At 42.0% G+C, this 21,622-nt stretch overlaps 1 protein-coding gene across 1 annotated transcript in view; it reads left to right on the top strand.

Annotated features, from left to right (window-relative positions):
• Window positions 1-20,895, top strand: part of LOC139919904 (GRAM domain-containing protein 4) — a 55,810-nt gene extending 34,915 nt beyond the window's left edge. Inside the window, exons 6-19 of the mRNA XM_078282917.1 lie at window positions 3,003-3,135; window positions 4,456-4,481; window positions 4,873-4,964; window positions 5,805-5,896; window positions 6,289-6,337; window positions 6,909-6,980; window positions 7,073-7,116; window positions 7,824-7,933; window positions 8,705-8,859; window positions 13,761-13,908; window positions 14,185-14,278; window positions 15,434-15,524; window positions 15,621-15,689; window positions 17,118-20,895. Coding sequence (XP_078139043.1) covers window positions 3,003-3,135; window positions 4,456-4,481; window positions 4,873-4,964; window positions 5,805-5,896; window positions 6,289-6,337; window positions 6,909-6,980; window positions 7,073-7,116; window positions 7,824-7,933; window positions 8,705-8,859; window positions 13,761-13,908; window positions 14,185-14,278; window positions 15,434-15,524; window positions 15,621-15,689; window positions 17,118-17,225 — 1,283 coding nt within the window. The 3' untranslated portion in view covers window positions 17,226-20,895. The remainder of the gene's footprint in view (window positions 1-3,002; window positions 3,136-4,455; window positions 4,482-4,872; window positions 4,965-5,804; window positions 5,897-6,288; window positions 6,338-6,908; window positions 6,981-7,072; window positions 7,117-7,823; window positions 7,934-8,704; window positions 8,860-13,760; window positions 13,909-14,184; window positions 14,279-15,433; window positions 15,525-15,620; window positions 15,690-17,117) is intronic.
• The last annotated feature ends 727 nt before the right edge of the window (window positions 20,896-21,622 follow it).

Below are 21,622 nucleotides of genomic sequence, written 5' to 3'. Positions count from 1 at the left end.
TTAAGCGATAACCATGTCGTAACGCTTCAGTGCATGAATTGAATTGAACACACGTGCCGTGGGTCTGTACAGGCTTGTTCTTTTAGCAGTGACTGAGAATGTATAAAAGTAGACATTCCTCTACAGTAGCCATTTTTAAATACCTAGGATCACTGGCTACAGACCGGAGGCTTTGCTGCCCCCTTGTGGATGAGAGGTTTATATCCTCAGACAGGCTCAAAGAAGCCGGTGGATGTGCTTGTATACTATGTCAGCAGAGGACACGTCTGCCTTGTGGTAAATATGTAACTATGAGTGAAGTGCCAGCAGAGGAAATGAAGTTAAGGAGAGAGATAGAAGTTTTTTTTGACTGAGTAGAGAGAGGAAATCATTGAGTGACAGGAGAGCGACCTGAGGTTTCAGTCGACCACAGGACATGAGGGGTGACTGCTGTCTCACCCCCTTACCTCATGCACTGCCTTGTGTGTGTGTGTGAGAGAGAGAGAGAGACAGAGAGAGAGAGAGAGAGAACACACATGAGGAAGGCTCCTGTGGATCATCCTTCCTCTGACTGATTTTAAACAGCGTCTCTTGTTGGCTTGTTGGCTTCCTGCTGATGTTTCTGTCTGTCATGTCAGACTCCCTTTTGTTTCTGTTAGATTTATTTTATATTGTTACTGCTCCTTTTGTTTTGGAAAGCACTTTGTAACCTCGGCTTGAAAGGAGCTATATAAATAAAGATTTTCTCCTGTAGTTGAAAATAGTCAAGACATTGATATAAGATGCCACACGTGCAGAAAGGGTTAACAAGTAAATTTGAGTATTCTCAGTTCTTAAGGAACCCCATTTGAATTTTGCAGTTAGTGGTTTGATGTCTGTGTTTACTTTGATCCATTTGGGTGAAGCCATTCTTTGTTCATTCTTGATTGAGAGGCAGCGGAGGATGACGTGTCCTCGCCAGTATGGATCACAAACTTCATACAGAGGGTTAGAAATTACTCCCACATCCAAACACAGTACATTTTGTCTCGGGCTGCTAAGTTTGTATATTCTACCAGGCAGTTTGACCAGCAGCCAACCATCAAGTCGTATTCTGTCCTAAAAGTTATCTAGTCTAGTTGGCTGGTGAAACAGTAAAACTGGTTGGTGAATTTTGGGATGCACTAGCAAAGATGATTGAAAATGTAAATGTTGGATCGATGCTAACAGTGTGTGAGGCTGGGGAACATCTGGCCTCTTACCCTCGAAATCCCACAGTGACCATACTGTATGTCCAAGTTCAGAGCTGGTTTTTGTTTTGCTTTGTTTTTGTTTTGCCTTGTTCTAAATTCAACCTATGCGAACACATCAACCAACATACTGTATATAGGCAATTTTGTAATTTTGAGTAATAAAGATAAAGGGAAAAGAAGAAAGTTCTCACCAAACTAAATTTCATATATAGATAGATTTGTCTTGAGGAGGGTTGATGGACTCAGTAAGTTGGTGCAGAAGTGGCATCATATGTGTTGGACTTACTTCTTTATCTTTTGGATGATTTATATTTGTGGTGCCTCTAGGCAGATATATTAAAAACACGTGTGTGTGTATGCTTTGCAGTTGTGTCACCAATCTATGTAATAATGTCTAAATATGTAGACATATATGACTGATTCTGTAATAACAAAATGTAGAAGAGAATTTCCCAATTTTATCTGATTATTTCCCAGTTGACTTCAGTAGAAAAGTTCATCAGAAGTTGACTGATAGTGCGCTCTCTGCGTGCCAGCTCCTTCACCAGGCGATGTGCACTGTGCTGTTATGTGCTTATATGTACATGATGATAGTAATAATTATAATAATAATAATCATAATAAACTTTATTTGTATAGCAACATTGCTAAAAACGGAGTTTACAAAGTGCTTTACAGAAATCAAAGAGAAACAACTCAAAATGATGTACAGCATTTTACCCTTTGATAAAGATATTTACATTTCGTAGCTCATGCAGCGCTCCAGCCCGACTCATCAGACCAGTAAACAGCTACAGAACGACACCTTTCTCTGGTCTGAAGCTGCTGAGCTGGTGTGTTGGCTCTTAACTAAGACAGGCAGATGGCAATGAACTCAAAGTGCCCTCGAGCAAGGCACTTCCTGTCCGGTAGTTCCAGCATCACCACTCAGTGACCAATAGTAGAAGACTGTGGGTGTACTGGTCAGCTCCCACATGTCAGTGTGTGTAAAGGTAATGCCCTTTCCTCCTGGCATCAGCAGTGTCCTGGGTGATCAGACTGTAATTGAACACATAAAATCCTTTGAACTGCTCACAGATACTTTGACAGGGATCGGCCTCACCAACCACCAGGACGTTCTGCTGCCACATACAAAATGGAGCTAATAATGTGAAAGTCTAAGCCTAAAAAAAAAGTGTCCCATGTCTTACTTGTAAGTACCACTAGGAGGCTCACATGAACGTTTTTACCCAATCGGCAGCTTGTATGTACGGTAAATCTGGTACGAGGTGAAAACGTCATTACACCTGTATGTTAAAGTCGAGATGAAACGGCATTTCGAGAGTATCTAACTTCCGTATCGTGACGTATTTCCGAGTGAAACAGGAAAGACAGGCGGGACATAACGTTGGGAGGAATTTGATTTGAACGTTGAAAAGTGGGCGTGTCATAACACCCGAAGACACACCGAAGTACCGTGCTGTTGCTAGCTAGCTAGCTAATGAATCTTAACTCTGTGCGCTAAAAATTGAAGATTGAGTGATGGGTGGATGTCATGATATTATTGGTTGAAATTGGTTATGGGCATGCTTACGTAAGCACACGGCATATTTTGTTTTACAAGAAGAAAACATGATAAAATTTTGATATAAGAATACAAAGAAATTGATTTTTTGTATTTTTTTTTGGCATATATTGTTAAATAGGTGCACAATACGACCGGGGATGTGATCTAAAAGGGTTAAAAAGGCATTTTTCATTTCATCTCGACTTTAATGAATTCCATGGCGTCCTGTCTGTCTGTCCACACAGAGAAACAGAAGGAGACTCTGTACACCAGGTTGCAGAAGTGGCTTTATGAGCGCTTCGGGGCGTACATCGAGGACTTCCGCTTCCAGCCGGAGGAGAGCACAGTGGAGACGGAGGAGCCGCTGAGCGCGAAGAGGTGAGGCGGCGCCGCAGGGCAGAAACAAGTCTCTTTTTTACAAGTGATTCAGTCTGCTGTCGGGTCTTTGCCCGAGTTCGCACTGTGAGTGACTTGGTTGAAGGTCCGTCTGCTCTAAGTGATTGTGGGCGGGGCCAGACACTCTGATTTGCTCTGTGTAGTGGTTTTTTGCTGCTTTGATACTTCCTGTCATAATGTTACATCGTTTTCAGGTGGCTTGTTGAAATGAAGTAGAGTTCAACCGATATGGGATTTTGAAGGCAGATATTTTTGTACTGAAGCTGCCTAAAGTCAGTGTTTGTGCTGATATTGAATATCTTTTGCAATCTTTTCATTTTCATGCTTATAAAAAAATCTTTATTTATATAGCACTTTTCAAAACAAAAAACACGATTTCAGTGCTGTCCCCCTAATGGAAACCAGACTGGAATTTAGCTGCGACCAGCAGCTAGTATAAGTCACACAAAAATGTAAAAAAAAAAACCTTACTGTACCCATACTGGACCAACCGTGTGTATAACACCGGCACCATGCTGTACCTGCAGCAGCCCTGCTCTGTGTGTGTTGCAGTATCAGTACCATGCTGTACCCAGTCTGGCCTGCTATGGATATCATACACTACTTTAGTTTTCCGTTGGTATACTGAGTAGTTTTGATCCGGTTTGTAGAGAAACCAGCATGTTACTTTGACAGGAGCCTTCGAAATTTTGCTAATACCAAATGTATTTGGGTGTCTTCCCAGCATGCCTCAGTCACAGCCATCTTGAACTGAAAACATCATGGGGAGAAAAGATAAATGGTGACTCGGGGAACTAGATTAAACAAAGTCACTCTGTAGGAGCCTGATCGGAGTGGAGATAAACTTCTTGGCACAACAGCCTGAAAAACCAGGAATGGAAGATCTCCCTGATACATAATGACACAAGGATGTTGCAACATAATGAATACGTCAATACATTTGTACTCAGTGAACTTAGACTGTGTTGTTACACAATTGTAAAGCACATTATGTATTAAGGAGATTTTTATTATTCACTATTATTGTGAACTTGGTTAATTGAGTTGGGTTAAGAAACTGAAATCAGACCAGTTCAAAATGTTCAGCAGTTTTTTTTCTACGCAGAAGCTTTAAAAGATAATTTTGTTTATTTTCAACCTGGGCCCTTTTTTCCTAGTTTTTGACATGATGATGGTTGATTACTTCACTAAAGAGCTTTAGGCACCTCTAAAAATAGCTCTAAAAATAACCAGATTTATCCTTTAAGGTGATGAGTGCTGGATTTCTGTCGGCTGTTTAAATATCTCCTCTCTCACCCACAGGTTGACAGAAAACATGCGGCGGCTCAGTGAGTATTGACACTTGATCCACATTTATTTAAAACCCACACCTCAAACTTTGAATTGACCCATAATTTCACAGGTACCTTTTTATTATTTTCAAACATTTTTCCTTTTGAATGGATTTGCCAATTTTGATCTCCTTTTTTTTATGTATTTTACCACCCTTTGATTTTATGTCTTCCTGTAAATCACTTTTAGATAAGTGCTATATAACATAACTTTTATTATTTGTAGTTCATTTATCACACCTGTTTTTCCTGAAGGAACCTGACAAATCAGCACTTTGAAATGAGTTGTTTGGTCCACATGGTTTTTATTTGCATCATGATAAATGAGATAAAATAAAATAGAAACACGTGGTTGGTTGCTTCTGAATGAGCTGTGTCCCCCGTCCAGAACGAGGCGCCAAACCTGTCACCAACTTCATGAGGAACCTTTCTGCCTTATCCAGCTGGCACTCTGTTTACACGTCTGCCATCGCCTTCATCGTGAGTAGACACACACACACACACACACACACACACACACACACACACACACACACACACACACACACACAAAGGTGGCATCTTTGTTGGTGTTTATGTGACATGGACATCAGGGACTGCACAGAGACCCATGGTGCAGAGATCCATCTCTCCTGGGAAGAAAACGCAGTGTCGGGTGGGCAGATGCACTCGGAGTAAGTCCTGGAACAACTGTGTGATGTCCAAACGAAAGTTGGATGTGGAAAAGCACGTTGTCCCTGTTTGGAGCAGCAGAGCGGGGAACCAGAACGCCATCTTTCAGTATGAAATCTATGCAGACTTTTATACATGAGGCCCCTGGACTTCACTTCTGCACCTACATGTACCCCAGCTGCAGCCTTTCTGGCCCCCACTCCCTCTCTGCTGAGTCTGGACTCGCTTTGCCAACCAGGTCAAGATGGCCTCCTCGTTCAGCTTGACAGCCATCTTGACCTCATATTGCTGATAGCAGCAATATGAGAGAAGATCAAATATTCTTATGTAGCCTTTTTGAACTTTGTATTTTGCACTGATTCATTATTATAATTTTTTTGTTTTTTTTACTCCACTGTATTGACCTGCTGACTGCCTCTCTGGTCTTCTCAGCTGTGTGTGTTTGGTTCTCTGTGTTTCTCCTGTGGGACTATTCAGAATAGAACTGACCTAGACTGAGTTGCATTGACAAGTCTACCCAGTGTTGGTATTCAGTATTCATCACATGTACAGATGTAGTTCAGTAACAGCTCACACTGTCGGTGTGTGTGTGTGTGTGTGTGTGTGTGTGTGTGTGTGTGTGTGTCTGACCCTCTCTGTTTCTCACAGATCTATATGAACGCAGCCTGGCATGGATGGGCCGTCCCCATGTTCCTGTTCCTCGCCATCCTCAGGCTCTCCTTGAATTACCTCATAGCGAGGTCAGCCGGCCCGCCGACACCCCATCAGCCAATCACAGTGTCAGGATCAGCATCAGCATCAGAATTCACTTTAGTATCAGACACACCAAGTACAATAAATGTCAATGAATGTTAATCGTTGGCAGACTGACAGACAACTGACGTAGTAGTACAGTCCATACTGACACACAGCAGACTGTACATATCATATTTATACATTCAATATTCAGTTACTGTGTGCAGTTATGCTACATTTCATCCCAAAATGAGAGATTGACTATTTGAAAAAGTGATACCTGCTCTTACATAATGATTGACAGCAACAAAATACATACATGGATGTTCCCATGATGCACCGTTGCTGTGCTTTCCCGGTGTTGATTTCATGGCGTTGTCTTTCTGCTGTTTCTCAGAGGGTGGCGGATCCAGTGGAGCATCGTGCCTGAGGTCTCAGAGCCGGTGGTAAGACTACAGATTACTGTTTTAGCTCTACTGAAACCTGGAGAGCCAAATGTATAAAAGTCTCTGCTATCTTTTTTACCCTGGCTATTTATTCTTTACCTGGCAATATACTTTATCTTGCATACGGAAGCCCTGAAAGACAAGGTGAAAACATACTTAGTCGTCCAAACAAGTTACTAAGTCAGCAGCTAGCAGCTTCACAGTCATTTCTGCTTCCTCCTACTAAAGAGTGGTAAAAGACGAGCCTTTCCTCCTCAAATGAAAGTAAATCCAGGCTGGACAGTATCACTCTGATGACCCCACACCCGCCATGTTGGCTTTTGTTGATGATGCCTCGTCTCCACCTACTGCCGGCTCTGCACTGTGGCACCAAAATTAAGATCTGATCAGACAACCAGAACACAAATTAACACCAGGTGTAAATGCAAAGGGCATGATGGGATTGATCATTATATATTGATCATAATGCCAGGTGTAAATGGACCTAAAGTGTCAGGTAGTATTGGCTTTAGGATGGCGTCCAGCTGACATCAGGCAGCTGTGAGGTAATACCACTTCCTCTCTGTACCAGGAACCTCCAAAAGAAGACCTGACTGTTTCAGAGAAGTTCCAGCTGGTTCTGGATGTTGCACAGAAAGCCCAGGTGAGATGTGAAGGAGTGTCAAAGCCGTCGGATGATAGCTGCTGGCTCTTCTCTGTCTTCACAGCTCAGTTTTTGTTGTTTCCTTCTCACAGAATCTGTTTGGAAAGATGGCCGACATCCTGGAGAAAATAAAGAAGTGAGTCCTGATTTCCTTTTTGAATGTGCAGTTCAATAGTTGATTAGATATTAAATATGTGTGCGCACTTGCCCGTGCATGCATTAATGTGTACACACTTAGCCTCTTCTGTGTGTGTGTGTGTGTGTGTGCGTGCACATGCATGTGTTCACACTACTTTGTCATGATTGGAGATCCATTGAAGTCAGTGTGAGTTTGTTTTAAAATTAACATCTGGATCTGCACATCTGGATGTGTACTTGGATGCCTGCATTAATACTAATTAATAATAGTGTTGATGATAATAATAATAATAATAATAATAATCTTTGAATAGCTCTTTAAACAACACAGTTACAAAGAGCTTTTCAAAGGAGTAAAAAAAAAACACAAACATAAAATTTACAGCAAAAGCAATGAAAGCTTTTAAGTTAATAAAAAATGGGAGGTCAAAAACAATTAATGAAAGGTGATTACATAAAAGCAAGTACATAAAAGTGAATTTTAAGAAGTGCTTTAAAAGGTGGAACAGATGGATCCAGTCTCAGCTCCTCATCAGGTCCTTCCAGAGTCAGGAGGCCTGATGGGAAAACCACCGGTCCACTCACACTCCGCTTGTCCCGACCTGCTTTTTAGCCTCTTTTCCTGTGTTTATACTGTTCATTGATTGTGTGTGTGTGTGTGTGTGTGTGTGTGTGTGTGTGTGTGTGTGTGCGTGCGTACTCCAGCCTGTTCACGTGGGTGCAGCCAGAGATTACCCAGAAGCTCTACATCGGCCTGTGGGTGGCCTTCATCTCCTCCTGCCTGCTGCCATACAAACTACTGGGCTTCATTATAGGTAGATACACTCCACTCTATACCATACAAACTAATGGGCTTCATAATGGTTATGGACATATTTTCCTTTAAGATAATTCTGAAAAGTAAAACTACATTGAAAGCACCTCTCCACCAGGGAGCTAATTTTTGATCTTTCTTGTTTTTTCCTCTTTGTTTATTATTATGCATGTGCACTACACTGAAGGGAACTGCTCAGTCAGTACACAGCTGTTTGTAAGCCTTGTATAAAAGCCATAGTGGCCATTGAGGAGTGTTTTTTACTGCGACTACAGGTAGCTTAGTGCCACTGACGCCATTGCATCACCGTCATACCCATAATGCTCTCTCTCAGGTGTTACTAAAGTATTATCTCACCCCAATAGCAGATTTTAAGAGAAATAGTTTTAGATTCCACACTACAGGGTGTCCGGTAAAGTCTGAAATCAAAGGGAAACTAAACAAATTTCAAAACTACTCATTATTAGTGGGGTTCAAACCTGCTACGAAGCCCTGGTGCCTTAGACCGCTCAGCCGTCCCAACAGCTAGTGTGTGTGTGGGGAAAGCAAATTATTTTATCATCATTTAATGACAGGTTTCTTACATGAATCCAGAACAGGTTAGTAGTACAATCTGCATCCCATCAGCTTCCCTAAACACAGTTAACTATAAATGTTTCCTGCTGTCCTTTCTCTTATTCTGCCCATTTATAGTTTTCACAACTTTCATCATCTATGTTCAGTCAGAAACGGGCTGGTTCCTTCCTCTCTGAGTCCTCCTCTTCCTCCTCAGGTCTGTACGCGGGGATCAAGTTCTTCATCATCGACTTCATCTTCAAGAGCTGCCCCAAGCTGAGGGACAAATACGACACTCCGCACATCGTCTGGACCAGCTTACCCACCGACCCCCAGCTGAAGGAGCGCGGCAACGCCACGCTGTCCAGACGGGTGAGTTCGCACGCTGCGACGTTTCACTGTCGCCGGGGAAGTTCCAGTTTACAAGGAGAAAAACACAATGTGCATCATACACAACAGCGGCCAAACATCCAACACATGGACCAGTTCATTGGTCTCCAGTCATGCAATCTCGGTTTGACAACAGTGCCGTCTAGCAGGTGAAGCTCTCGGCCAGATAGCCATACATTTTTGCTCCGGAAAGTAACTTTGCGCTTCTGACTTGTTGCTTCCGTTTCAGTCCGGCACCCAACAACAGATAGAAAGTAAACACGGAGTTGACGGCTGATATTTTCAGCCAACTTCTGCCACAACTTTCCAGCTTACAGTCAATTGCAGAGTTTAAACCGCTGCAACGTCCTTGTTTAAAGGTCCCATATTCTCCACTGTCCAGTGTTTTATTTTGTGTCTTGAGGTCCATTCAAAGCTGTGTGTGTGGTGTCATGAACCAAAAACACTCTCAATCCATTTCTCCACGTTCATTTTCCAGCATCTCTCTGAGCCTTACCAAGAACAGGCTGTTTCTGTCGCCGTGTCTTTAAGGCTCATTAATATTAACGACCCCTCTGTTCCGATTGGCTAACCGTTTCGAGAGTGAAACGTGAGACGCCGCGGCCCGGCGGCTACAGGTAGGGAAAACTCTCCGGTAATAAACAACGACAACCGCTCGACCGCTTTGAAAAAAACACTTTGTTAGTCTATTATTTCTTACATAAATGATAATGAGCGAACCTTTGTGACGCCACAAAGTTACGGAAGTCCAAACGGCTCGTTTAGAGGCTCGCTTTTCTAATATGGATTGTGTGGATTTAGTTTTGATACTTTCACCATGTTTAGATAGACCATCCAACTCCTTTATCACCACAGAGGGAAGAAGAGTCCTGGTTTACACAATTTGGGACCTTTAAGGTCTTCATTAGCTAAACACAATATTTTTGCCTTCCGACTGGTTTCAGGGAGACTTGAATCCCCGCCTAGGCGTCTAAGCTCCTCCCTCACCAATCGTGATTCGACAAAGCGTTTGACTGCTGGTCCTGCCCTCTAAACCAGTGATTCTCAACCTTTTTCATATCAAGGACCCTAATTTAGTCCACATTAGGGCCACGGACCCCCATTTGATGAGATTTTCTCTCTCAAACTCAAATCTGAGAATATTTTTATTGTTAGATATGATTTTGTCCAGAACTCCATGACTGTCTGTATTGTAGATAGAGAGATAACAGAGAAACTATGATCAAAACAGTCATTCTTCTACATTCTCTACGAGCGTTAACTTATTGTAAATGAAATAATGGTGAAGTTTAAAAATTCATAAATTTGCTGCGGACCCCCTGGAACCCTCTGAAGGACCCCTGGTGGTCCCCGGACCCCACGTCGAGAACCCTCGCTTTAAGCAACCGAACGCACACGGCGGAAAAGAAAAAAAAGCTTTATTTCAAATGCAGATTCTGTCGAGAGACGTTACCAGTCGTGCCGTGTAGGTCCAAGAGTGTATGGAGTATGGAGGTTTTCATTCCAACCAAACACTTCACCAACTCATTCCACCTGTTGGTCCCTCCTCTGCTCGGCTGAAGCTGAGCCAGTTAGTGAAATGAGCTGCTGTCGTGACTGGGTGGAGTGAAAACCTGCAGACTCCTGGGCCTGCAAGGACCATGACTGGAAATATGAGTTCGCTCTGTCTAGTAACACAAACAAATAAGAACAGCATAGAAAGGTGCTGTCACCAGTCTGGTCGGTCTGTGCTCGTGGAGAGGTTGTGTGCCTGTCTGTGAGTGACATAAATCATAAATGGGATTTTTCATATTTTGTCAGGATTTCGCTGTGCGCCCAATTTCCTTTTTTTAAGCCTCCGCGCCGGCGAGAGCCGTGGCCGGAGGCGTTATGTTTTCGGGTCGTCCGTCCATCCGTACGTATGTATGTACGTACGTCCGTCCCATTCTTGTGAACGCGATATCTCAGGAATGCCTGGAGGGAATTTCTTCAAATTTGCCACAAATGTCCACTTGGACTCAAGGATGAACTGATTAGAATTTGGTGGTCAAAGGTCAAGGTCACTGTGACCTCACAAAATATGTTTTTGGCCATAACTCAATAATTAATACGCTAATTATGACAAAATTTATATAAAAATAGGATAAAATGATGAAGTGATGACATTTTATATCCAAAAGTTCAATGGTCAACTTCACTGTGACATCGTAATGTTTTGCTTACCACTGTAGCTGAGAAAACGATCTTGGGTCATTCTACAAAAACGGTGGAAGTGCTGTCACTTACTTTTGCAGACACCAAAATCCTTTAAGTTGACCTAATAATCACATTAATTACATATGTTCAATAAATAAAGACTGTCCTTGCAATGATAAAACAAAGTTTATTGGCGGAAGCATACAACCGCAAGGTGGTTATTTCTATCACATGCTGCCAAAAGGCATTAGCAGTGAAACCGTGAAAATGACCTATGAGGTTTTCTCCTGGTTTGTACTGAAGTGGACTGTATATCATTTAAGAGCCTTGATGGGTGTAATTTTTCTGGATATTAAATCTAAATCCTTGTCATGAACTTTGACCTTTAAAACACAAAATTAGTGACTGCTTTTTGCCTTTGTAGGGCAGAATACATAAACCTATACACTCATTTATGCATGCATATACACATACAGCACATACATAAATACACTTTACATTCACCCCTCCATCAGCTCCCTGTGAGAATATATTATAGAGACATACCATTTTTTTCCTCAGATTTCTGTTTGTTTGTTTCTGATGTTTCAGGTCAGTTCAGAATCAGCATCAAATCCATATTGATGACAACAAAGCGTTGCTGTCACCTGCTATTAAAAATGATTGACAGCACAAAATTCAACCGTATTCTGGTACTTTGTAAAGGAATAAGAGCTAACTGAAATCCTTAGTTGACAAAATAAAAGCACCTTTGCTGATTGGATCCTACATATTTGAGAGATCTTCAACTTCAACTTAGGCTTTAATTCCAAAATGGATATCGTAGTTTCGGAAATGAACGAATGAGTTAGACAAACTGGTCCCAGCAGCTGGACTGGTGTCTCTCCTCTGGTTTCAGTCATCTGAGTTGTTGTGTTTCTCTCTCTCAGCTCTCTGGCTATGAAAAGGTAGGATCCTCCTAGTGTGCACTTTGGTTTGACAGTGTGTGTGTGTGTGTGTGTGGGTGTGTGTGTGTGAGTGCGCATGTCCAAGGTGTGATGACCAAGTGTCTTTGTGAATCAAAGTGATCAGAATTTGCCTGTAAAGTTTTGCATCATTGCATACAAAATTTTACTCAGTTTGACATGCAGATTCAAAATATAATTCACAATGAGCATCAACCTCCTCTTGTTTTTGTGTGGCAATTGTTTTGGTCCACTTTCATGGAGACACGCGGCTGTTGTGGTGTGTGTGTGTGTGTGTGTGTGTTTGGATGTGTCTTGTGTTTATTGGAGTTACTGAAGGTGATTTAAAAGTCAGTAGCTTGTAGTGTAGTTAGTGATGTAGTGTTGTTGGTGAAGCCTTAAAGCAGAGCCATGCATAACATTGGAGCGGTCAAGCCCCCCAGAGGCTGCATCTATTTCTATGTGTGTACCGTATTTCCTCTAATATTGGCCCGGGCCTTTATTTACCTCAACTGCAGAGGGTACCAGGCCTTTATTGGAAGCAAGCTTATATTAGAGACAGGCCTTTATTTCTAATTCCCTCTGTTTGATAAGTATATTTGCTCATATTTTAGTACGAAGCCTCCTTGTTTTCTGATCTGCTTTTGTTGAGGTTCGTTAGGTAGCCGTTTTTTTGTTACTGCAATGCATTATGATAATTACGGTAATTGACGACGGCACGCTCCAGAGACTTCCGCCAGGCACCAGGAGTTTACCGGTATCCACCGTTGTTTTTTCCTTGGTGTTTTTTCCCTGGCCTGTATTTGGGGCCGGCCTTTATTTGTTCGTGTCGACCACGGCCCCAGCCATTATCGGAGACCCGGCTTTTAACTGACTACCGGCCACTATTAGAGGAAATACGGTATGTAGGTAAAACCCACCCATTTGGTGCTCCAACTAAATTAAAGGAATTGTTCACCCAAAAATGAAAATCTGGTCATTATCTACTCACCCTCATGTCAGTCGAAACTCTGGTGTAGTTTGTATGTCCACATAACAGCGAGTTTGCTAGCGCTGCTTCGTATCGGCCTTCTCCAAAAGAACTAAAGTGTCCCGGTCCTGGTTCTTTGGAGTTCCAAAAAGGTCAAAAAATGACCATAAAATAACTCCAAACAGGTCGTACAGCATAATTCAAGTGTTCTGAGGCCAAACAATTGCACTGTGGGTCCAAATGTCCAATATTCACCTCATTATCTCCTACAGAGCTCATTGTGTATTCAAGTACTTTTTAGTCAGAAATAACAAAATGGACCCTGAAATAAAAGGTGTTTGGTGACTATTTTAGAAACCAAGTATACAGATGCGGAGCTGCGTTAGCTAACTTGCTGTGTGTTATGTGGACATACAACTTGTTTTGACTGACATGAGGGTGTATTTCTATTTTTGGATGAACTATTCCTTTTAAAAGAACGGCACATAAATTATTTGCACATAGTCTTTGACCCAGGTCTGAACCATAAGAGACTGAGAGATGGGGGTTGTTCTTGAGAAGATTGGCAGTGTTACTTCACGCTTTGCACACCCGCCCAGCTCCACCGGCAGCCAGCGAGCAGCCGAACCCGCTGCACCGCTCACCGGCCGCTCGCTTCTCTCCAGGAGTGACACTGAGGATGCACAGCTTCTTCACCACCGCAGTAGCTCTCCCTGCAGCTGATTGGCTAATCCAACACGGTCAAATGTCCCTAATGCCCCGCCTCCCCCTGTGTTTCTGTCCATTTCCTGCAGGTTCCTGCAGCCGTGGCCCGCGGTAGCTTCGCCACGGGCTTGCCTTTGGGCATCAGTCGAGAAGAGGACAGCGGACGGGCCTACAGCACCAAGAAAGGGGCTTTTCACGAAGTCTTCAACCTGTCGGAGAATGAGCGACCCCTAGCAGGTAGGAGGAGGAACTACAGGGTTGGGATTCAAAAGCAACAGCTGCTTTTTTGCCTGTTTTACTTGTGATTTACTCAAATGGGATTTCCGAGCATGCAGCATTTAGAAAAAAGTCTGAAAAAAAATGGTTGAATTTCACTGTTTTCTCAAGTTTCAAGTTTCGAGTCTACATTATAGTTACCATAATGAGGTGTAGCAATAGGCAGTGTAAAATGTATGTTGACCAGGTTTTTTTTGTCTTGTTGTTTATTAATCTGTTGGCATTTCTCTAACGCAGTGTGTGAGAACGGCTGGCGCTGTTGCCTGATCAACCGAGACAGGAAGATGCCAACCGACTACATCCGTAATGGAGTGCTCTACGTCACTGAAAAGTAAGTCGCCTCCTCCGTAAGATGTATAAAACATCTTGTCCTCTCACTTTCATTTTACAAAAAAGGTTGTGCAATGTAAATGGAGATTAAGAAGGCAATAATTTGTGAAACAATTAATACTTACATGTCGACAGTGGTGGTCAAGACGGGCGTAACGCGATGAGCCGGTGCTTACCGGTTGTCGAGCCTTCAGTTTCACTTTCCTCTCATGATGCTCACACCTCTTCTAAAAAAAGAGGTGTGTGAGGTGTGTTTTAGCGGCTGGGAGTGATTTGTGCTCTACTTGTCCCTTAGCTATCGACTAGCAGCTAACCTATATCTCTCTAATGTCTCATTAAATGGTGCATTGCCTCCCTCATCCTCTTACAGCATATGCTTTATTCACAGTGCCGTACAGTACCATGAGTGCTACATTAGGAGCCTAGAAAAATTCCATGTTTTCTAATTCATTATTTTGTTATTGTGCTCAACGTTAGCCTTTGACACTGAGTGAATAGACTGGACCATGGACTTATTTCACCCCTGGCAGCAGCTTAATAACCCCATAATTTATAACTTGTATTTTAAACTGTGCAATACTGATTCCGGTAATAATTTTGTGCAGTAATTCAAAAACAAAGGGGAAGGAAAAAAGCAGGAGTGAAAGGCCCAGGTCACCCACCCACAAATTTCTTATTTTTCTTATTTCTATATTATTGTTGTTATATATTGCAGTATAATGCACATACTTTACATATTTTTATTTGCACATATTTTTATAATGCACATACGGTACTTTACATATTTTTATTTTATTGTGGTATAATGCACATATTCTACATATTTTTATATTTATTTCTTATTTCTATTTTTCTTACAATTTCTCTATGCCTATATATATTTCTGTGAGCAACTGCAACGAAACCCAATTTCCCCTCGGGGATCAATAAAGTATTTCTGATTCTGATTTGTGACAGTGGAGAAGGGGCCAAGCCTTGATTTGTTGTTGTAATGACATTGAACCACAAATTGTGAACGGTCGGTGCCGTGCTGTTCCCACTGAGATTCATTGGGACTTGAACCCCTCACCCTGGCAGTGTTGGTGCCGTACTCACTGAGCTATACAGGAATTTTCTGTACTAACAAAGTCTTCTTGTATTTCCTCCACCTCCTCAGTTACCTGTGCTTTGAAAGCTCCAGCTCCAGATCCGGCTCCTCCAAGAAGAACAAAGTCATCAAACTGGACGACATCACCGATATTCAGAAGGTACAGAGCATTATTTTTTATTCCCTTCTCTTTTTGTCCAATTACTTGACGACACATCAGAACAATGTCTTCTCTTTTCATCCCATAATGCCACAGTACAAAGTCTTATCGGTGTTGCCTGGATCCGGAATGGGCATCTCCATAGCCACCCCATCCACCCAGAAGGTATGAGCTCAACCAGAAAGATTTAACTTTGTACGGGGCGGCCACACTGATCATTGTGTCTGTCCATATACGTCATTTTCAATTTATTTTCAATGAGAGGAGCCCGTTGTCTGGACAGGTCTGATGACGCGACTCCGTCAGATTTACATCCGTTTTGACAGACAGAAAGTTCAACCAATCATCGGCCTGCAATCTAAATCGGACGATATTCACTCTAAATATGAGATTGGATAATTTCAATCGTTCTTTCTAAAGGCCGATAAGGAGAACCGATGAATGACGCCAACCCAAAACAACCAAAATAATAAAATGATATAATTTAGAATCGAGGATTGTCGAGGAATAGTTCACCCAAAAATTTAAATTTGCTTATTATCTACTCACCCTCATGTCAGTGTTAACACGGGTGATGTTTGTATGTCCACATAACACACAGTGAGTTAGCTGACTCAGCAACCATAAAATTACTCCAAGAGCTTTTGACTTTATAATTTAGGGAAAAAATTCTACTGCTACAGGCCTATTACTGCCCTATCTCATACAGAGGCACAAAATCAAAAGTTGGTCAGTGTATAGAAATTGATCTAAATCGATCTCTATTGCGCCTGGTGTGTGTACCATGTCATGTTTATAATGTGGAGATGAACAGGCAGCAGACCAGCAGCACTGAACTCAATCCACAGAGTCTCCCGGTGTGAAGTGAAACTTAACATTCCCCAATTTGCTCCAAACTCACCTGTGTTAGTAACGGAATTTGTAAACAGTAACTTAATAACTCGTCTTCTGCTGCCCTACGAACTTTAACGGTAGGTACCGTTATTACCTTGTGGTATTAAGTAATGTTAGTGGAATTAGGTGATTTAACAGATAACTGTGTCGCAGTGCTTCAATGCATAGAATTGAATTGATCTGACCACATGCACCGTGGGCCTGTACAGGATCTGTGCTTGGTTATATGAAGCAGTACCACTACGAGCAAAGCCTTCCTGGCAGCCATGTTTTCTCCTTACTGTACTTACTGTCTGCCTCCCCCACCACGTTCTCGTCCAAAACAACCCAACAGACAGAAATCTATCCGTCAAAAACTCTCTTTACAGCGCTGGCTTCTTCTTTTTTTCACCTGGAAGAGCGCAGTACTCCATGCTTCAGACGGGGCTGACAGCCTTTCAGCACAACAGCACTGCGCTCCAGACAGTGTCGTAGTTAATAGTTGCGCAGCGTCAGCAGGAGCTACTGATTGGCCGGTCTAAAGAGATCCTACACCCTCCTCCCCGTCCCGCTCCTTCCCTCCCTCTTTCTGGTTTGCTTTCTGTCATCTCCTACATACCTATTCACTTTTTCTCTGCTTCCTCTTTTTCACGTCCCTATCTTTTCTCTCTTTCCTTTTGCCTCTCTCCCCCCTCTCGTTCTCCTTCTCTCTCCTCTCAGCCTTTGGTGTTTGGTGCCATGATCCACAGAGACGAGGCCTTCGACGCCATCTTCACGCAGTACATGAAGATCGTCACCATGGCTGCAGCCGCCAACCCGGAGACCTAGTACCGCCAAGATGGCTGCCTTCACGATAGACTTGAAGCGCACCGTTACGACTGCCTTTATCTGTGACTTTCCCAAGTGCACCGGTTCGGTCGCTTTACTCAACGATAACCTCTTCCAGTGCACCGAAGCGGCGGCCGTCAGCGGCGACTCGGCCCAGACGGCCGTCTTCGCCATCGACTCCCCCTCACAGAGAGCGCTAGCCCACCCAGCGAGCAACATGGAGGCTTTTTTATTCTTCTCTCCTCTGGCGGTGAGGGAGGTTCAGACGCTGGCCTTAGTGCTTTCCAGCAGAGAAGAACATAGAAGCAACACTTTGATGTTAACATGTTTGATGTTTATCTGCTCTGGGGAAAGCAGTTGTTTTGTGTGTGTGTGTGTGTGTGTGTGTGTTGGGAGAGGATGGTAGTGGTGTTATCTTCAACACTGTGGTGTATTTTCAGGATGGAGGCTGGCTCTCCGTTCCTCTCTTGGCCTCCTGTTGCTCACTGTGTCCGTCATGCAGTCGCGTGCCTGATGCTTTTTGTTTTCGGCGTATTTGAGTCACTATATTTACCAGGAATATGATTCGTTCCCTCTCAGATGGAAGGGTGAGACTGTCCAGTAACAGAAAGGTCACAGGTATGATCCCTGCTCACTCTGGAGAGAGTCAGCTGAAGGCCTAAACTGTAAATGTACCAGGCGCCGAGCCGTTGAAAACCCTCCAGCCGTTCTGTCACCATTAATTATCATGTTTTTTAAGCTTTTTGGGGGTACAAAGATTGTTTTAAAAGCAGATTAGATTCTAATGTAACAGGAGGGATTACTGCCAAATTCAATAATTCACATATGTTTATCCCTGTTTGTGAAAATGCACAATTTTCTCCCACGTAATCTTTGCGTAGCACTTTGCGTCAGTTTGTGGCAACATAAATACATTGATTGATTGATTGATGGATTGATCAGGCGTTTGAGCTCAAAATTGATACTGACATGATGACTCATACTGATATTTTTAATAAAATTCCACCTAATCGTGCTGTCGGAAAACCGACTTTCCACTATTTGTAAAATGTGACACCTACTCTGACATATTATTGAAATTATCAACTATGATTACTTACAAAATAACTTTTTACAGGATGTAATCATCTGTGTTTTTAAATATTGACCAATGAACATCTGGCTGTTTTTCAGAATGGCTGTATAGTGTTTTAGAACGAACCCTTCTCTCCAATCTATTTTACTGATAAGTACGCAGTTAGCAGTGAAAGTACTGTATCATAACCATGCTGAGTGAAGACCAGTTTCTTGCCAAATGGCTCGATGATGATCAGAGCCAAACATGAATTGGAGATGTGGAGACTATAGCTGTCATCTGCATGTGATATCTTCACTGAAATGTAAATCTTAACAAGTGATTTTAACTTGTTAAAGTCTTAAAGTCTTAATTCTTTTAAAACAAGTGTTCAAAATATCTTCCAGTGGTGTTGGATAATTTCACTTTTTCACAATTGTGCTTTTTCAACAGTTTTCTCGAAACAAGCGGCAATATCTTTTAACATGGAATACTCTGCCTTTCAAAATATTGCAACCTGTTTTTAAAAAAATTCATGAAACAACCTGAATTGTATTAAGTGAAATTGTCTGATCTATTCTTGTCAGATATTTTCACTTGTCTTGAGGGATAAAAAGGACTTTAAGACTTCATACAGGATTAAATGACTAGGTTGAATGGAGATTTGTTACAGTGTTATTTGTACATGAACACGTGTAAACCTTGCATTGATTTACATTAACTGTGTCTTAAAGGAGTTATAATAAATTACATAGACGACATAACATCCACATAGGACTCACGAAGCCTTATAGTCAGCGGACATTACAGTATGTCATTGTTTTTTACGACACTCTACATTATAGACTATGGTACTACTCAGATTCCTCAGATTATAATTACATTCTATGTGGTGGTATTAGCTGTGTTTGTACTCTATATGAATGTCCTATAAAGGTTTTGCGTCCCTCCAAGTACGAATTAATTTTATTTGAAGTGGGGGCACAAACAGAAGCGGCACACCGGCCTGAAACACTGAGATGTTTTGTCTCATCTTGGTTTAGCTTCTCTTTTTAGTTTGACACTAAATGGGGAAACTACTTTTTAGGATGCAGGCTGAGATAAACAAGTAAATTAGCTAGTTAGCTAGCTGTACTTTTAACTTTTAATCTGCCAACTAACGCTGGTCTCTTACTCTCATTTGCCATTTGAAGCTGATGTGATGTAGAGGCCGAGGCGCAGAATGTACTAACTGTGTGATAATCTTATATTGCCAAATCGTTCGTTTTTTCCTTTGCAGTTTGTCATTTTGTTCCTTATTAAAAACTGTAGTGTTTACGGTTTCTCTGGGTAAAGTTTACTGTTTGAAGCCAGTTTGAAAACTGGCCCGTCTCCTACTGAGAACAGAATTTCTCCTGATTTTGGCACCCTGCTAAATTCTGTTATGTTTCATGATTTCAGACATGAGTTTCAGCACATCCTCGGCCTTAGATGCAAGTTTCATATTTGCCCAGAATCTTCTTTGATTGGCAGAAATGTACAAAATCCTTTTTTTTTTTTGTGTGATCCTACCAGTTAAACATGAGCCTGGGTTTGTCTTTGTGCATCTTCATTTGATATTTGTCTCATGTAATAATTTTTAACTAAAAAAAAGTGGATGTGGGGATTGGAAGCCATGAAACGGGCCTTGTGTTCAGAGCATCTCAGCCTCCTGGACCGACATCATTCAGTCCTCCCAGTTCATCCAGTCCAACATGCAGCCAGTGTTCCCAGTTTGGAACAAGACAACCGCACCGGAAACACTGGGACTGCGTTGCTCTGTGGGACGAAACACATTTTTTTTACAATCTCCCAGTTCTCCCAAGGTGAATTAAACAGTGAACTGAGCAAAAAGACAAAAAATCTGCTCCATTTCGCAAACAGCAATGAAGAAACTAATGATAAACAAACATTATTATTCATTCTTAAAGTCTTTTTCTTTAAAGAAATTGAGGAAAAAATTATAATTTGGTTGATGCAATTTCACTGCAGATTTTTGCTTTTAATTTTGAGTGTTTCTTATTTCATGATGTAGTCCCAGGATCTAGATGCTCACACATCAGTCCAACATGGCCGCCTCAGGCTTCACTGGTCCAGGACTGAATGATGTCATCTGAACCAGGCTCACTCCCATTAACCCTCCCAGCCAGTATATTTGTCTGTAAGACTGTCAGGCTGGTTATCGTCTCAGCTCAGACTCCAGCTTTGCTTTGCTCTCTCATTTCTGCCAAATCGATGCCAGTTGTTGGAAAACTTGTTGCCTCTTCTAAGGTTTTGTATTGGATTTGTGTTTCCTGACTGCCGCTGCACTGCCTGTCACTGTCCTAACAGACTTTCTTTTTCACTCAGAAAGTTCCTGTCGTTGTATTTTTCCATTAGACTTGGTAATCAGTACGTTTGTGGTTTTCGGATCTGTATCGTCTCGTTCACATTATAGCTGTGGACGTTTCTCTGTGACCTGCTGTGTCTTACTGACAACGGATTTTATACAATTGTGTAATTGTACAAATTGCTGTAAAGTTTTTAAAGAGAATGATGTCTATTGTAAAATGTGTTGTAAAACATTTTTTTTAATTTAAGTAAACAAATTTAAAAGTACTGATGGTTCCTTTCTTCCCCTCCACTTTTTTATTTTCTGCTGTTGCTGGTTCGGCCACTTGGTGTCAGTAGAAAACCACAGACCGTCCGGCCACATCTTCCTTTCTTCACCCAGAGAAGGTTTCCAAGGAGCAGTTTTAATTGATTTTAGTGATTGGAAATATCTTTTCTCTTACATTTCTACTTATTCTTGCATTTCTCTTTTTATCTGAGTTTATGTGTATATGTGTTTATATACATACGGTATATATATATGGGTTTTTTGACTCTGTTTACTTATTTTTTAGTTTTAGATAACCATTTGAATTGTAATAACCCTTTTTATTTGATGTGCTCTCGGCAGCATTGTAAACGAGGTTCCCCCCTCAGTGTTCACTGAGATTAAATAAAGGTTTGGATTGGATTGGAGATGCTGAGAAGCGGCCTTAGAGAATCGATAGCCAACAGTTGCTGCCTGGAAAAGAGAGCAGCCAGCCTCGTACGCAGAGTTCTCCTTTACCACGTTCATTCAGCTTCGCCCTGCGTCATATTCATACAGTCACACACAGTCAGACTGGGAGCTGCCCAGTACAACCACAGTCTTCTACTGGTGGCCACTGAGCAGCTGTACTGGTGTAGCTGCTCACAACGCGTTGACACTTCCCCTGATTCCCTCAGCCATCTTTGAACATTCAAAAAGAAAAACTCCCAAGGTTACCTCAAGGTTTCCAAGATTTGGTGCTAAAGC

This window comes from Centroberyx gerrardi, chromosome 4 (genome assembly GCF_048128805.1).
Source record: "Centroberyx gerrardi isolate f3 chromosome 4, fCenGer3.hap1.cur.20231027, whole genome shotgun sequence".
Classification (NCBI taxonomy): domain Eukaryota; kingdom Metazoa; phylum Chordata; class Actinopteri; order Beryciformes; family Berycidae; genus Centroberyx; species Centroberyx gerrardi.
The sequence above is the reverse complement of the archived record's forward strand: the minus strand, read 5'-3'. Positions and strand labels throughout refer to the sequence as shown.